Raw genomic sequence first — 18,501 nt, forward strand, 5'->3', positions numbered from 1 at the left:
CTCTGACAAGGATCTGAACAATAACTTCAAATTTGAGTGTGACTGTAGCTTGTCTAAAACCCTCATGCCTTCACATGGCTAATTCAGCACTCCTCTCTTTAGCGAGGTCTCTTTTCTTTGGGAATTACCAAATGGCTGCCTTCATGCAGCAGCAGACCCACTGGATGCCCTCCTGGCCTGTTTAACACCTTCTCTGTGGAAGCTGTATTTCAAACATCAGACAGCTAGAGAAAAGTTGTCACCGTGGGCACACAGAGCAACCTCCACACCTAGGCTTCAGCTTTGCCAGTTCAGCCCAGGACAGCCTGTGGGGCCAGGAGCAGGCTTGCAGCACAGGCCAGGACCTGCACATCCCACAGGGCAGCCTGCACTCTCAGATCCTCTCTCTTATTTTCATTGATTAAATAAACAATGCTGATGACCACAACAGGCTCCAAGTAGTTCTAACAGACAGTCATGAGAAGAGGGAAAGTGCATTTTAAAGATGAAGGGCATATGCCAGCATTCCTGTAGAGGCGAACCTCCTGCTGGGTGCATGACAGCTCTCCTGAAGCCCTGCAGGCCATGTGGCCTTGCTGGGCCCACCCTGGGGACTGTGCTGCCCCAAGCTGTTCTGAGGAGGTGTTTGTGCATACGTCGCTTTTTCAGTTGGGTGAGATTTTCTGGCTGCCTTTTACTGCTTCTCTGATGCAAAGCAGTCATAAAGTTTAACTGCCCAGTTAAACTGCAAGGTTTACAGTTGCTTTGCATTGCTGCAGTACCACAGAGTAAACCAGTGAATCTGTCCCATATGTTTTATTTGTTGGGAAAACATACATGGGGTAAAGCAACCTAAAGAGAAGTGTTTATCTTGCAGTGGAAGGTATGGATTTGAGTGTTGTGGAACGAGCTGAAAATGAAGGTCCCCAGTCCCTCCCTATTGTGGTTGTAGCATGGATGAGAGGGAGCAATAGGTATCAGGCAAGAGACTGTCAGGACCACGGGATGGGGAGGGAGAAGCACAGAGTGGTGGTGGCTGCTGAGCCAGGAGAAACAGCCTTTTAGGAATGAGTCACAAGAAAAGATGGACGAAAACAAACCACTATATAAGTAGCAAATATGATTTTCAAATGGAGACTAAACTTTAAGGGGCAATGGATTTCAGTGTAAGCCCCAACAAATTATGGCTCAGACAACCTCAGTTCACAGCTCTGCAGCTGTTGCTGTTTCACTGTCCTTCACTAGGTCCCTCCTCTCACAGCTCTGCACCTACCCCTGGTGGAATCCTGCTTCTTTCCAAGCCTCCTGGTTGGAGAGGTGATGCCTGATGTTTGTATGCAAAGTGGGGAGTACAACCAACTGTACAATGCTGGATGCCTACAGAGACAATTTAGCTAGAAATAAATACCACAGATATCTGAGGACACCTCAATAAATGTGCCTTCCTGGTTTCAAGAAAGATGCTTCATTACTCATTGGTCAATACTATTATTTGATGATGGGAAAGCCGAGGGAACATCAGTCCAATTGCAGCTGGTAGTAATGATGATCCTACATGGCACAATGGCACTCATGGCTACACACAGCTACATACCTTTCCAGCTGCTCCCTCCTCATCTCCTACAACTCATATATATTTTGATCAGTGCTGAGGCTTCTCCAGATTTCTCACAACACTCTGGCAAAGAGACAAAGGGAAAAAGAAGGAAAACTAGCAGAAGGAATTGGAGGATGAAGAGAGATGGAAGACATCCATATGTGGTGTGGGAGAGATGAGTAGATCATGGGATGAAAAAAAACATCCTACTGTGCTTTTCAGTTACATTATGTTAGGTAAGCACTTCAGTAACAAGCACTTCTATAGGAGCTCAAGAAGATGACAGGAATTGCAAAGGTGAGACTTGGAATATAATTTCCCCCAGGATATCAGCAGCTTCACTTCAATCTGTTAGACTGTGCTTTCCACAAACATGGCATAACAACCAGGCTGGAAGTTATCTCTAGTTTATTAGAATTTAAAATGAGCTTAAAGGGAATCCAAAATAGTTTGTTTTAAAGCTTGAGAGTGGGAAGTGCTGAATAGGTCTGCTAAAGAATATGGAGACATCTACTTCAAGTGAGCTGATTTCAGATCTAGCATAAATCAGAAAGGTCTGGAGGCATGATCACTTGAAAGTTATGCAACAGTCACATGTGAAACCATCAGCTGGTCTTTGTCATTTAGTTTGAGTGATATGAGCCGCAAAAGATCTGAGCTGTCTGTCTGAACCAAACCCTCCATACAGTCTTTTCTCTCCAGAGTTAATTCAGGAGTAACAGAAAGAATGTGCCTTTTGTCCCTACTCTTCGGAACAGACTAAAGCAGTTGCTTCCTTTTTCGTTTGGGAGAGAAGAACTAAATGTATTCTTTAGAGAGTTATAATGTTTAGAGCGGAGCTACACTGTTTATATCCGAGCTACCTATCGAACAGCTGTCACATCATTACTTACTAAACACTTTGGAATCTTAAGAAGCAAAGGTTAGCAACTGAAACTAGGAAAGTAGAGTCTTTAGATATAGTGTGCATCACAAACACTTGACACTGCCTTATAGAAAGCAAGACTTCAGATACTAGGGTTTCCAAATGGCCACATTTTGCAAGGAATCAGTAAAGGCAGTGAATTAAATCAGGAAGACTGACAGGGACTGAGCAGCTTCTGATGGTGAAGGCAAGGGCTCCATGCATGGTCAGCCAGAACTGTTGGCTAGATTAAGTCTTTGAATTCAGTGGACTGGACAACAGCCTTAAGGAAACTCATACACGTACACAAGCAGAGAAGATGGCCTTTTGTTTTCTTTTTCCACAAATGATAGTTCAATTTGTTGTGCAGTTCAAAGGCAAGCATCCTGTCCAGCTCACCTGAGATACAACTACCGGCAAAACTCTCTTCAAAAGATACATCAATACATCACATTTTAATACTATTAAGCATGCTTAAATTTATTAAATGTGAACTGCAAGCATTAAGTTTTATTTAACACAGAAAATCTCAAGCACTCTACTCTTTTTAATTAAAAAGATTTGAACAAATATATATATATATATTAAAATAAATTTCCAACAGATTTGAAAATTGTTGTTGCCTGATAAAAAAACAAACAAACAAACAAATACTGATATCAGTATTTTCACATCTATATTCACATCATCACATCTATATGATGTGAAAAAAAAAAACCACCCACATAATTTTTACTGAACTGATTTTGGGATCATGGAAGGTTGTGAAAAGTTATGTTGATGGCTCACCTACCTGCCTGCTTCAACAGGATTTTGAAAAAGCATGGAAGTTAAAATGTCACTGGGTATGGAATGAAATGACATGGTAGAGATCATATGGGAATTATTTGTCAAAATAAACACTTAAAATAAACAGCTAGCAACTGAGCTCGGAATGCACAACAAGCAGACTTGAAGAGCTTTTAATTCATTCTTAAAAACAAAACAAAACAAAAACACCACACACACACACATACACACACACACACAAAGTATTTATATTAGAGTAATAGTCCAGAGTATCTTTTAGTCCAGCAGAATATATTCTTTCACTCCTTAAGGTTCTACAGCATTTGTCCCAGGGCTCAATCCCAGTCTGCCTGTGAGATATTTGTCCTATTTGCTTTCATCTCTTATCCAGTAATGGCTTTGCTAGTTATGAACGGGCTACTCTATTTGATACAGAGAGAACACTGGATATAAAATAAACAAAAAGTTTCCAGTGATAATGAACAGAAGTCCCTTTTCAAACTAGACAGATACCTTAAAAAATCAAATCTAATTAACATTCAATTAGATATAGACTATGAATCTGTGTCATACTGTAGATGGATCTCAGCCTCCTAATTTACTTAGGTTGCTCCAAAAGCAATGCCTCCTATTTATTTCCATGCAAACTGCAACAGATACAAAGAGCACAAAACCACTGTTTGACAGTGCACATTCTCAGCTAGAAAACTCTGTTTTTTAACATAGTTTCCACTAGCTATATATTTTTGCCAGCAGTGAATAAAAGCAGCAACAAATATGCTGCACGTATAAAAATCTGCAAGGCCATCTGGAACATGGCTTGTCCTTCACGTTGCTGTTACCCCTGCTGAAACACACCACCTACTGTGCTCTCATCCACAGTAGAGTGGATAAATGTCAGTGGGTGCCATTTTTTCCACATGGAGAAATTAAACGCCACAACTTTGCTTTCCATGACTTCCCATGCCAGATGTCATTTTGTCAGACTGCACCTCTGCTGCCATCTGTCACACAGCAAAAAAATTGAATGGAACATTGGAGGGAAGGTTCAGCTTCCACCGCTTTACCACTAACATCTACCTCTGATGTTGTGGGCCAACGTAATCCAACAGGAGACATTATGTTTGGACCAGTCTTCCTGTCTTCCAGGCAAGAGTATTGTATTGCACTAGGATCGGCTAGCAAGGCGGGGTGGTGGAGTTGCTCTTTATGTGAGAGAGCAGCTAGAATGTATTGAACTCCACCTGGGGGAGAGTGATGTAGCAGTCGAGAGCTTGTGGGTGAGAATCAAGGGCCAGGCTGGTAAGGGGGACACTGTAGTGGGTGTGTAGTGGGTGTGTACTACAGGCCTCCTGATCAGGAAGAGGAGGTTGATGAGGCCTTCCGTAGCCAACTGGAAGTAGCATCACGCTCCCGGGCGTTGGTACTTTTGGGGGATTTCAATTATCCAGATATTTGCTGGACGACCAATATGGCCAAGCATGCGCGGTCCAGACAATTCTTGCAGTGTATTGAAGATAACTTTCTAATGCAGATGGTCGAGGTACCGACGCGGGGCGGGGTGCTGCTGGACCTTATTCTCACCAACAAGGAAGGACTCGTTAAGGAAGTAAAAGTCGGGGGTAACTTGGGTTGTAGCGACCACGAGATGGTGGAGTTCGAGATCCTGAGCGGAGGAAGCAAAACAAAAAGTAGGATTGCTACCCTGGACTTCAGGAGAGCCAACTTTGATCTCCTCCGGGACTTACTTGGGGCCATCCCGTGGGCCAGGGTGCTAGAAGGCAAGGGGGCCTGTGAGAGCTGGCTAGCATTCAAACGGCTCCTCTTCCAGGTTCAGGATCGGTGCGTCCCTGTAACTAAGAAGTCAGGAAAAGGTGCCAGGAGACCTGCGTGGATGAGTAAGGAACTCATGTGCAAGCTCCGCAGAAAGAAGAAAGTACACGATATGTGGAAAAAGGGTCTGGCCACTTGGGAACAATATAAGAATGTAGTCAGGGACTGCCGAGATGCGACCAGGAAGGCTAAAGCCCACCTGGAGCTGAATCTAGCTAAGGAGATAAAGGATAATAAAAAAGGGTTTTTTAAGTACATTAACAGCAAAAGGAAGGCTAGGGAGAATGTGGGCCCCATACTAAGTGAGGGGGGTGTTCTGGTAACGGGGGATGCTGAGAAGGCGGAAATACTGAACGCCTTCTTTGCCTCTGTCTTTAGTGAAAGGGCTCTCCCCCAGGAATCCCAGTCCCCGGTGGTTGATGAGAGAATCTGGGGAATGGGAGATTTCCCTTTAGTCAGGGAAGAGGTGGTCCGTGAGTGCTTAGGAAACATTAATGTCCATAAATCCATGGGACCTGATGGGGTGCACCCGCGGGTGCTGAGAGAGCTGGCGGAGGTTATTGCTAAGCCGCTCTCTGTAATTTTTCAAAGGTCTTGGAGAACTGGGGAGGTGCCTGAAGACTGGAGGATGGCCAATGTCACCCCAGTCTTCAAAAAGGGCAAGAAGGATGACCCGGGTAATTATAGGCCAGTCAGCCTCACCTCTGTCCCAGGGAAGGTGATGGAACAGCTTGTGCTGGATGCCATCTCCAGACAACTGGGAGAAAAGGAGGTTATCAGGAGTACTCAGCATGGGTTCACCAAGGGGAGGTCGTGCTCGACCAACCTGGTGGCCTTTTATGAAGATGTCACTAGCTGGGTGGACGGGGGGAGAGCGGTAGATGTAGTCTACCTTGATTTCAGTAAGGCTTTTGATACGGTCCCCCATGACATCCTTATAACAAAGCTGAGGAAGTATGGGATAGATGAGTGGACGGTGAAGTGGATCGAGAATTGGCTGACTGGCAGAGTGCAGAGGGTTGTCGTTGGCGGTGCGGTGTCTGGCTGGAGGCCTGTGACTAGTGGTGTCCCCCAGGGGTCTGTGCTGGGTCCAGTCTTGTTCAACATCTTCATCAACGACCTTGATGAGGGGATAGTGGCCACCCTCAGCAAGTTTGCTGATGACACGAAGCTGGGAGGATTGGCTGACACGCCTGAAGGCTGTGCAGCCATTCAGAGAGACCTGGACAGACTGGAGAGCTGGGCAGTAAGAAACCGGATGAGGTTTAACATAAGCAAGTGTAGAGTCTTGCATCTCGGTAGAAATAATTGCATACACCAGTACAGGTTGGGGGAAGACCTGCTGGAGAGGAGCTCTGCTGAGAGGGACCTGGGCGTCCTGGTGGACGACAGGTTGGCCATGAGCCAGCAGTGTGCCCTTGTAGCCAAAAAGGCCAATGGCATTCTGGGGTGCATTAAAAAGAGCGTAGCCAGCAGGTCAAGGGAGGTGATCCTCCCCCTCTACTCTGCCCTGGTGAGGCCTCATCTGGAATACTGTGTCCAGTTCTGGGCTCCCCAGTACAAAAAAGACAGGGATCTCTTGGAGAGAGTCCAGCGGAGGGCCACAAAGATGGTGAAGGGCCTGGACCATCTCCCCTACGAGGAGAGACTTAGGGAACTGGGTCTGTTTAGCCTTGAGAAAAGAAGGCTGAGAGGGGACTTGATCCAGGTTTATAAATACCTGAGGTGTGGGAGCTATAGTGGCGAGGCTGGTCTCTTTTCAGTAGTGCGTGGGGACAGGACTAGGGGCAATGGGCTGAAACTCCAGCATAGGAAGTTCCGCACGAATGTGCGCAAGAACTTCTTTACAGTGAGGGTGACGGAGCACTGGAACAGGCTGCCCAGGGAGGTGGTGGAGTCTCCTTCTCTGGAGATATTCAAGACTCGCCTGGACGCCTACCTGTGCGACGTGGTGTAGGGAGCCTGCTTTGGCAGGGGGGTTGGACTCGATGATCTCTAGAGGTCCCTTCCAACCCCTATAATTCTGTGATTCTGTATCAGGCATCTAAATGCCACAAGCATTATAAACAGTTTTGACACCTGAGGTTGATTTCACAGCAAACTATTGATTTATATACTACAGGAAATCAGCATAGTTTTATTTCAATACTTAAAATACTCTCCAAATTCTACTTGACAAGACTTCTGAAAATTGCATCAACAGCATCTCATACTGTGTAAGACCATACGCAGTGATGATTAGGATGTGAGAATTATTGCTCATTGCACTGTATCTCTGTTGCTAAGTGCTTCATATACCCGCTGATGTATCTTGGTCCACTTTCAAAGTCTATCCTCTTTTCAGAGACTCAACAGCACCTCCCAGCTTGGTATCATCAAAATGCAGATTTTCTTTCTGTTGTGTCTTACAAATGCAATGCTGATGCTATCATTCCCATGACATTTATTTGGGAAAGATAATACGTTCCAACAAAATTATGAGGTAGTCTTTGTAATATTTATATGAGCTTGACACCTTTGCTACCAGTAAAAAAGAAAACTGCTCTTATTTTCTGAATCTTCATAACACTGCTGAGAAGTTATAACCCTTAAAGAACACCTTCACAATGTCAGTAGCTGAACAAGAATATGGATAAAATGAAATTTCAGCAAAATTAAAATTGGACAGAATATGCTTAATAGGAAGAAGTTTAGAACACATCACTGTTGAAGAGATATAAAGAAAATTTAGGTCATGTGGAATGGATAACAAAAGCTCTGGCATCTGTTTTCAAGTACATTAAGGAAATCACCAAATAAATTTTTTTGCTTCTTAATCTGCTTAATCACAATGCATGTCAGTGCATGCCATACCAACATGTGACTGTGGAAATATACCTCCCAGAAATACTTTTTCCAAACATCAATAAGAAGCTATAGGTAACATAATCAGGAAGAAAGAAAGAAAGAAAGAAAGAAAGAAAGAAAGAAAGAAAGAAAGAAAGAAAGAAAGAAAGAAAGAAAGAAAGAAAGAAAGAAAGAAAGAAAGAAAGAAAGAAAGAAAGAAAGAAAGAAAGAAAGAAAGAAAGAAAGAAAGAAAGAAAGAAAGAAAGAAAGAAAGAAAGAAAGGAAAGAAAGAAAGAAAGAAAGAAAGAGGCCCAAAAACTCCAATGAAATTAGATATAATAGATAGCGAGTTTGATAAGACATTATGGATCACCAGATTGCTGTGTTACAATAGGCAACTGCCTGAGTAGTAGAGCTAACATTAGGTTTTTAAGCCAAGGTCTTCACTTTGTATTGAAATGACTTGGAAGCTAACTACTGTTTGCCATTTTATCAGAGAATGGCGTGTGCTGTATAAAATCGCCATTTTATGCACATAGAAGAGTATGAAAAGTAGGTATGCATAGCCTTTATGGTTAAGATAAATGTACTGTCTGGGCTTAGGGTAAAACTAAAGCTAAAGGATTAGAAGCTCACTTTGGTTAGTGTCAAGGCTGTTTTTCTATCTCTTTCTCTGATACCAAAAAGGAGAGGGATTTCCCAGTTGATACTCATCAGATTCTTTCAGTAATATCCCACTACCACCCTTTTATTTTCTTTTATAGCTGGTCAGTTTCTGTGTTTTCATAGTCCTTAGACTCTCAGCTCTTCTAAACAAGGACTGTATCTTCCAACACAACTTTATAACACATAACAAATAAACTGTTCGTAATCCTCACTAAAACCCTTGGATACTAATGCAGTAAAAAGAAGCAACATCATGTACAAGAGCAGCCAACGAGCATGCCAGTTATGTAACAATGATGATAACTGTATTGAAAGGACAACAGACTACTCAATGAGACTTAAATTTTTATGAATGTTCCAGTCTATCATCATACGCCATATATATAATTCTACTTTGTGTGCGAAACCTTCTCTAGAGGAACAAAGCACCTCCCTAAATGTGAACTTTGTCTGCATAAATAAAACCATCTGGATTGCTGTCTAACCATCTGGTTTGTCTAAAGTTTATAGTCTCCTGAGTGTTATTCACAGACCCACATACAATCAGGCCTCCAAAGACATTTTTATTTGGTAAATGCTTTCCCACAGCACTTTTATTTTTTCTATTTGTTTTTGATCCTGTAAAAAAAAGTCATTTTAATACGTGTGTTGTAATACTGCATGTGTTTGTGTTTCTGTGAACTGCTCGTAGTTCTACTAGTGGGTAGATATTACAGGCTGGATTCCCTTGGGAACAGGAAAGAAATACAAAAGAGACACTTGGAGATGCCAGATCCTGAGACTTCTTTACTGCCCTCCCTGAACAAGGTGTTAACATTGGGTGAAGAGATGACTCAAAATGTATGAGCTATTGACATGGGACAAGAAGAACTGAACTGTCTCAACTCAACAGCTACAGCTGATAACAGGTAACCATCACTCTGTCAGTTGTCCACCAGTCAGGGACTCTGCTAGTTTGATGATTTCAAAATTCCTGGCAGCATGAAGTGTCCAGATTAACACATCAGTATGTTCTATGTGCATATACATAGTTATTTCCCCCTAATACTACAAGCTGAACAGTCACTACACTCCTGCTTGCTCTTGCTTCATAAAAGCAGATTTTCCATCTGGAGCCCTCAGAAATTCTTGCCAAAAGGGTTCACACTCCTTCAGAGTTCAATTGCTCCCGTTTCTGGAGAAAATATCTCAGTTCTCCATAGGTCAGTAAGTATACAACAGTTCATGAGCTGCGATACTTCTGTTTTATCTGCTCTCTTACCACAAGCAATGGAAAATGTTTCAGTTGAAACAACAAACAGATTCGAAATCAGAAATAGAAATGACCTAAGTAGAGATTAATATAACTTAACAGAAACTATCTCGTTCTGTTCTAAACCATCCCTGATGTGTCAGCAAATCAAGCATATAATTGTCTATGCAATCACTAACAATAATCACACCATTTAATCTACTTAGAAGACATATTCTCTAAGAGATTTAAATGTAAATGTAGATCCACAGGTCATGGAGGTCTATCTTGTATTTGTAATCTGAACATAAGTAAAGCAGCTGGGGCAAGAAGCCTATATTTTAAAGATGTACAAAACAGATGTCCTTTTCTATAGCCACTCTTCCTCGAATTTCTTCAACACAGAAAGATGGAAAGGATGCCAACAAGCCTGCGGAAGCTGAGACCCAGGACAATTCATCTCTCTGCTGAAGAGTTGAGAGAGGGCAGCTGTATCCCACTGGACCCTGCTGTGTTTTGTTTCTATAAAAGGGAACTAAAATGAGGAGCAGCCTCCAGAGGCAGCAAAATACAGCAGGAAGCCTGGAGATGCAGCTCTGTTCTAAAAAAAATAAATTGTTTCATGTATGTGATTCAATTTACTTGTTGGCTTATTTGTGTAGCTTGGGGGTCCTGGGTTGCTTTCCAGTCAGCTTCTTATTCCTGTTGACATATGAAAATGTGAGTGTACGAGCTCACGCACGCACACACACTTTGGAGCAGTTTCCGTGGATGTACAAAATAATTTTAAATAACTTACAGTCAGTAAATTCCACTAAAGTCTTGGATACTGTAAGAGAGGTTGTAAATGGATAACGTCTTATTCCAATTGTAAGGCCTTCATTTTTAGATTTTAGCCTTTCATGGACATAGTCTAAAATAAGCAGTGAACACACAATCACTTTTCAGCTAAACTGTGTTCACTGAATGTATGCATTCCCAGCCCATTGTAAATAGGATGAGTGTTGCAAACTTAAGCAACAATGTTTTATCAGATTCTAGCAACAAGTTGAGCTCCACAGCTAAAACAAAGAGCCTTAATGACTGTCTATGTGTTTAGATCCAAGAATGGCTTTGTTTGGAGATTTCTTTTGTTAACTGTACCAAAAAAAGCAATCTTATTCATTCAAAACTAAAGTCAAGACAATCGTTAATTCTGATTTTTCCCAAGTAGCAATGCTGAGTGGGCCCATCAGTAATCTACTGTACTGCTAACTATTTACATGCAGTAAGTTTCAGTGTGAATATGTTTGTCACTTTGTCAATTTCTGCATTACAAACAGGCTTGTGTTTTCAATCGTAATGTGGCATAGATGTTTATAATCTTTGAGTGGGAGCCAGTATTCACATCAGTCAGGATAATGCTTACCCTTACTTTCCAGAGCTTATGTTATAGTTTTCTTTGAGAAATACAGTTAAACTAAAAACAAAATTTGCTTTAGATTTCAAATATTTTCATGGAAAAAAATTATTGATTAATATGAAAATCTTGTGTGATGCTTACTTGATTTCAGAACGCTATTTTCAAGAGCTGGAGAGATTTGCCTTCTGGCAAGCATCAAACATTTTTCCATTGGTCACAGCATTCCTGCACTAATTGAGTTTAGAAAACTCTTCAGCTGCTGAACACGATGAACATGATCTGTGAAAAGCAAGCATGAGAAATAATGGGACCCATTAGCTAGTCAAACATGCATTAGTTGCAAAATACAATATGAAAACTGTATTCTGATACTCCAGACCTTTTAGTTACCTTCTTTCTCAATATATTTCATACTTCTCAGTGAGGGATCCCACTGATATAAAACTGTACAAGACAAAAGCCTTATGAAGCTTACAGTAATGATTTTGCTGTTTGAAGCAAAAACTGCAGGGAATATGCTTTGTTTATTTCAATACTTATCATGCATGACCAAATATTTCCCCTGGTTAAAATTATCCAATCCTCTAAAAATAATTCTACGATATACAATTCAACTGCAAAATGGAACATATGCATACAAGTCATGGATTTTTAATACAATTATAAGCTGTGTAGAAGAATTTTTTTGTATTTCCCCTAAACTCTTCCTTTCTTTTACAATTTTACTTCACATGATAGCGTACATTAGATAAAACTGATCTTACTGTGCTACATCTCTCACCCTTCTATTGATGTTTCAGATATTACAGGAGGAAGATAATCACACTAATTCCCATATCACTTTTCAGGAATGTTGTCTTTCCTTTAGATAGGAGGAAATTTAGAGTCACAGTATACAGCTGGACTTGTAAGCATCTTGACCCTGACTCTTTGTTAACTTACACTCTTGGTAGCTACAGACTCCTGTGTTAAGTAGAAGCTAAAATAATGTTCTCCTGGAACGCTTACCTTTTGAACTTACATGTGAATTTGATGTAGAAAATGACAAGGTCCAAGTGGAGAATGAACATCATGATTTCACAATGAAGTCCAGTTCATTAGATACTTCATAACTACACAAAATGTCATTAAAAAGCAAAACGCTAAATTTTTCAGATGGTTTGACTCCTGCACAATGAACGCAAAGAAAATCTCCATTAACATGCAGGTAACTAATCTGTCTGAATCTGTCTTTGAGTTGCACTACTCAGCCTCATGGCATCAGGAGATTGGTCAGTGACTGACCCAGATTGCGCGCTGCAGTTTTCTTCAAGCTCTGCTAACAAACAGATGTGATGCTGCTCTCTGGTCAGGGCAGCTCACTGGCTTTGCTGGCTCCATCTTTGCCAACCCCTTGCCTTTTTCTTCCTTTTCTCTTCCCTGTGGAGCCCCATTAACCTACAGAAAGATGGTGTGAAGGAAACAGGCAAGGAAACAACTGGAGACAAGATGTATCCCCCTACTGTGCTGTACCCTGCAGGTAGGTTTTTCTGGCAAACTGAAGAAGAGCACAAACAGCGAGGTCCATGGGACAACAGCAGGTCTCAGCAACATCTTATGCTACAGCCTACAGTGAGACTGAAGCAGCAGCAGTAGAGGAGGTCATCAAGAGATTTTCAATTCCTTAAAGCCTCACTAAACTTCCATGTAAGAGATTTAGTAGCAGTAGGATACTGGTGGGTATAAAAATACACAAGATATCATCTGTTAGTACAATGCAGAAATCACTGTGAAATCAAGGACCTAGACTGCAGCCAAACTGAAATATTTTTCCTCCCATTAGGAAACAATAAAAATGCCTTGGCAAGATGAGTTCAGGCCTCCTGACTTTCTCTTGAAATGCACTTTCTGGTAAAAGTAGCTTATCAGCAAATGTACTTCAATTTCTGTGGCTCTGATTATTAACTTTTGCATACTGCGTACCTCTTCACACCTGTGCAAAGTCAGGTAAAAGGGGCTGCCAAACAAGTGCCTCACATTCCACAGGTGCAATTGTTTCAGAAGTATAAAGGAGCAGAAAACAAGAGTCGGTAGATGATACTTGAAGGTCCTTATTATGTTATTGGTTTTTTTGAAGTTAGAGATACGTTACTATTTTGAATTGTTCTGTGCTTAGTAAGTAAGTATTGTAGTGTTTGGACTTTTCTCAAAGGTACAGTATCTTGCCTGATTTCTTTTCCCCACTCTGCTCTTTTCTTCTTGGTACTTTCCAGTACAGTGATATTTATTATCTAATTATCACTTCACACAGTACTAATTCCTGCAGTAACTACTTGCTAAATGCACTGTGGTTCCTATTATTATGCCAGAAAGCAAAGGAAACAAGCAGCTCAAAGTATTTAACCTTTGCTATCAGTTTATGCTGGTTAACTTCTTATTTTTCTAACAGAAAGTTATATATCCATAGCCATATTACAAGCTTTACAAACAGGTTCTTCTGGGGTGTTTTTTTTTAGTTCTAAGTAGAATGTACAGCAGACTAATAAATATCCAAATGACGATAAATTATGCAAGACCTAAGACAGAATGCTTACAAAAAGTAAGCTTTATGCAAGCAGCCATTTGACTAACAGTGCATTTGGTATTAATCCATGGTTCTTCATTAGCAGACCTCAGATAACGCCAACAAAAGGAACTGATTTAGATTTGTTCTCTCTTCCTTTCAAAGAATCCTGAACACCACGCAAATCTCAGTTGCTGGTGGCTCTCCTTTGGGTCAATCCTGAGTGCTGGCTGAACTCTTTTAATGGGGTTAAGTAGGAACTGCGTTTTATTTTTCATCTGAATGTAGGCTTCGTGATTCCCAACACTTCAGCCCCTGCATCTGCTTTCATTATGCAAGTAAAATATCTCTAACGCAGAGTCACCTATTTTCACCAAATATGTGCAAACAAATTTGTTTTTCAAATTTCCAGTCTCTTGTGATAACTACCTGAAATTAGCCAACACAAACTGGCTTCCATTCCCCTTCCCCCAGTGATGTGGAAAGAGTGGATGACAGACAGACATGTGTGACCGCATAACACTATTTCTTAGAAAACACTTCTCAGGTCACGTGTTGAGGCTTTGCACAATCGGGGGTTTGAGATGTGCTAAATCTTACATGCTCTGCACAGCGCTATTCACTTGAATAGAACTAATCACTCCAATTGCATAAAGCTGAGTGCTTGTTTAAATCCTCACATGACTGATGACTAATGTTCAGTATTTAAAATTCTGTCCAAAGACAGAAGAACTGATTGTTTCATTTGAGCTGTCAACTTTCACATTAATCACAGTAATCTAAATCTCCATTGTTTAAAATCTCTAAGAATCACGACCTCGTCTAATTGATGGCTTCTACTTTTGTACTTCTGGAGAATTTTGCATGAATACAAAACCCTACGAGTAAAATATTACAGCCTGAAAATGCCATAAAACCCATGTTTGATGACACACTGAAGAAGGAAAACAAAGATAAAATGTCAAGCTGAGTGTTCTGGGCACCTGGATCCTTGAATTTAAGCAGATCTTCATTTTAAATACAGTGGTTGTTGGCTATTTACACGGGTATACAGAACTGCCTGAACGTCACCCAGTGTACGGTGTTAGCATAGAACACAAACTTTAACATTTCGTTCTCTCCAGAGCGTTACCAGGCATTGAAAGAAGGCTGAACACGAAGGAGGCCCCATCAGTGTCTGCAAAACCAACAGGGAAAGGCATGATTTTATGTGCTATGCAAAACCAGTTGGGTTCTGCTCATGAATGAGCTACGTAACAAAAGCTCATCCAGCACTATAGCGCCGATCACGACTCCGGAAGAGGCGCACGTAAGAGAAAATAAGACTTAAAAAAGAGTAACAGAGCCGGACCAAAAGGGTGGAGAGGATCGATACCACAACCCTACGCTGAGGTGCGCCGCTCAGCCTGGAAGCGGAGAGTGAGCTCCCCCAGAAAGCTGCCGCAAAGCGCTGTCGTAAAGCACGGCCGGACGCAGTGCCGCGCTCCCGGAAGACAAAGTGCGCTTTACGGCTGTCCTACCCCTGAGCACAGGCTGGGAAGCCCCGTTCGGTCTTTTCGAGGTGCCGCCGCCGGAGTCGGGTGAGTAGCGTTGCGCTGCGGCCCTGCGGCCTGCCTGCGGCCCGCTCCCAGCAGCGCTAACGTCGGCTTCCCTCTCTTTTGTAGGAGCAGTCATGCCGGCCAAGGGTCCCCTGCAGAGCGTCCAAGTCTTCGGGCGGAAGGTGAGGGCACGCGTGGCGACCGCTCGCACCCTCCTCGCTCTCGGGCCGGGCCGCGGCTCAGCGCGATGGGCGGCTCTCTGTTCCCGCTCGGGTGCGGCGGCTCCTGCCGCTTCCCGAAGCGCTGCGGGGAGCGGCCGGACGAGGCGAGTCGGACCGAGCCGACTGGGCCTGTTGGGCCGCCCACGTGTCGCGCTGTGCGGCGGTAGCGAAGCCTGCTTTAGCCGGGCCTTTAGCTTAGGCACTAGCTGTAAGTGAGGGAGCCCCGGGTACGTGGCATCGAAGCTCTTTCGGGGGCTTGGTTCCCCCCAGCATGGCCTGGATCGCCATCAGTGCTGTCCGAAGGCCCTATTAAATAGAGTAATGAACTCTATTTAATCTCACTGCTGGGACTCGAGGGCTCAAAAATTGATACGTAACAGGCCGTTGGGAAGAGATGAGCCACAGAAGCACCGTGTTGCTTCATTGAAGGGGTAGCTTCCCCAGCTTCATTGTTAATACAGTCTTGTTAAAATAGTTTTGTAGTATTCTGAGCAGGTACCTGGAAATGTCAGAAGTGGCGCTGTTTCATTTACTGAAAGTACATTCAACGTGAGAATAATCTGTATAGGTTGTTAAAATGTATGAGAATTGCACATGATCCCGTTGGTGTGGGAAATGAAGTGCTGCACTAACATGCATTTGGATTTTTAGAAAACAGCGACTGCTGTTGCCCACTGCAAAAGAGGAAACGGCCTCATTAAAGTGAATGGAAGACCTCTGGAAATGATTGAGCCTAGGACTTTGCAGTATAAAGTAAGCATCTGCTCAGTTTCTCCCCACCTTTGAATGTTAAAAAGCTTCATACACTTAATCAATATAGCATGGAGAAGAAATGCTTGCCTTACTGATACTACAAAATCTTTTGCTGCGTGTAGAAGTACTTTTGTAGGCTGCATGTCCTTCCATAGTTGTATTGTTGGCAGAGGCGTACTTTTCTTGCTTAACTGAGTGTTCAGATTTAATAACTTTGATTTGATTTTCTGATTTTTGCCTAAACAGTTTGGTTTCTGTTAATTTCCTTGTACATATACTGTGAAGTTTAGAGTTTTGAAACAAACAAAAACATTAGCATGCTTGTTTTACAATATTACTAGTAAATGTCAAAGAACCCGGCAAGAGATGAAGTTAATTTGGATGTGTGCTTGTAATATCCAGTCTCTGTTTTTCAACATGTTTAGCAGCTTCACATGCGGTAGATCTACAGATTTATGTCCTTGCTGGTTCTGATAGCAAATTAATTTTGTTAATCTGTTTTGTTTCCTAGCTGCTTGAGCCTGTCCTCCTGCTGGGGAAGGAGAGGTTTGCTGGTGTTGACATCAGAGTCCGTGTGAAAGGCGGTGGCCATGTAGCACAAATCTACGGTAGGGTTTGGAGTTGAGCTTTTGTTGTGGGCTTGAACAGGTGAAACTGTATGTGAGAGGCTTGAGTTTAGAATAGCAGCTCGTACATTTCAATGTTCTGTTTCTTTTTCATTACTCAAACGCTGTCTTCTTTAGTATATACCTACAGAATTGCAGCATCTGGAGCAAGCTGAGTAAAATTCGTGAAATTCAAAGGAACTGAGTTTTGCATCTTGTGGTGTGACAAGTTGAAGTGTGTCTCAACACAAAGATTTTGGGAGAACGAAAAGGGAAATGAGCATTAGAAATTATGAATTTAATTGTAAATTTCCAGGTTGTCCAGACGCATCTTTCATTTGACCTGCAGAGCATACTGGGAGTGAGAGCACCTGTAAGCATCTGCAGGAGCCTCTCTTGCAGAGCATATTGTGAATGTCTGAAGTTGACTGTACTCATTTTTCAGAGAATTCATTTCTTAAAAACGTAGTCCCAAACCAAATGTTTACAGCTGCTCCCATAACACTGGTTTGAGTTCTGGTTATTGTTATGGGGTTGTTTTATGGAGGTGTGTTAAACAAGTCATGCCATCCTGTTGTGCATTCTGCTGCCTTAGTCCTTGAACTCATTGAATGCTTTTTATCTCTTGAAAATTATAGACATTTTACAGAACTGTTTCTAAGGGTTTTGAAAATTAACTACGTGGTGGAGGATAACACAATTATATTCTAAGGAAGGTGATCCAAGCAGCGCTCATGCTGTGCTTTGGCTAGCTGGCAGTTGTCAAGTTAGAAGATGAATCGTGGGTGGCCTCTTGGCACAGAGTTCTTCAGATTTGCCAAAATAAAGATCACGTGTAGTGTGTGGGAGGGGATGTCAAGGAGGGAAAGGATGCTTTGGCAGAGAACAGGACAGCAAGTTTCTGAGAGAATTGGCACTTTGTGTTTTAAGTTTTGAATACATTTGCAATCCTTAGTAATCCATCTTTTTTTTTTTAACAGCTATCCGTCAAGCTATTTCCAAAGCGCTGGTGGCTTACTATCAAAAATGTAAGTTCATTGTTCAGATTGTTATATTAGCATTAAGTGGAGATGTATGGCTTCTGACAAGTGTGAAAATACTCACAGAGACTAGTTCTTTTCAGAGATGTTATAAACTGTTTTATTTTCTATACAGATGTTGACGAAGCTTCCAAAAAAGAGATCAAGGATATTCTAATCCAGTACGACAGGACTCTGCTGGTTGCAGATCCTCGCCGTTGTGAATCCAAGAAATTTGGAGGACCTGGTGCTCGTGCACGCTACCAGAAGTCTTACCGTTAAAATTGTTCACTAGTCATGTGACAGTCAATAAACATAAAAGAGAATTTGATAAATTCCGTGTTTTCAATTTGTTTTTGTGTTTTGTTTTGTTTTTTCACTTTAGATTGGTTTGCAAGTCCATTAATACTAAAGTAAAACCAGGTTCTTGCTCTTTTATCCCTTTGAAGAAAGTCTTGATAGCCTTTTGGGGCCTTGGTAATGAACAAAAACCTCCTACTATGGATGTATGTGTTGTGATCAGAACATTAAAAGCTTACATCCTCTTTTATTTGGGAGGGGTGGGATGTCTGGTGAGGTGGGTACATGCAACGGTT

General features: G+C 42.0%; 1 protein-coding gene across 1 annotated transcript; it reads left to right on the forward strand.

Moving 5' to 3' along the window:
• Positions 1-15,126: 15,126 nt before the first annotated feature.
• RPS16 (ribosomal protein S16) lies at positions 15,127-18,231 on the forward strand. The gene is made up of 6 exons (XM_072340379.1): positions 15,127-15,349; positions 15,434-15,489; positions 16,180-16,281; positions 16,793-16,889; positions 17,867-17,914; positions 18,042-18,231. Exons 2-6 carry the CDS (start codon positions 15,442-15,444, stop codon positions 18,185-18,187), a joined length of 441 nt encoding a protein of 146 aa, XP_072196480.1. The 5' UTR covers positions 15,127-15,349; positions 15,434-15,441; the 3' UTR covers positions 18,188-18,231.
• The last annotated feature ends 270 nt before the right edge of the window (positions 18,232-18,501 follow it).

This window comes from Excalfactoria chinensis, chromosome 1, assembly GCF_039878825.1.
Source record: "Excalfactoria chinensis isolate bCotChi1 chromosome 1, bCotChi1.hap2, whole genome shotgun sequence".
Classification (NCBI taxonomy): Eukaryota; Metazoa; Chordata; class Aves; order Galliformes; family Phasianidae; genus Excalfactoria; species Excalfactoria chinensis.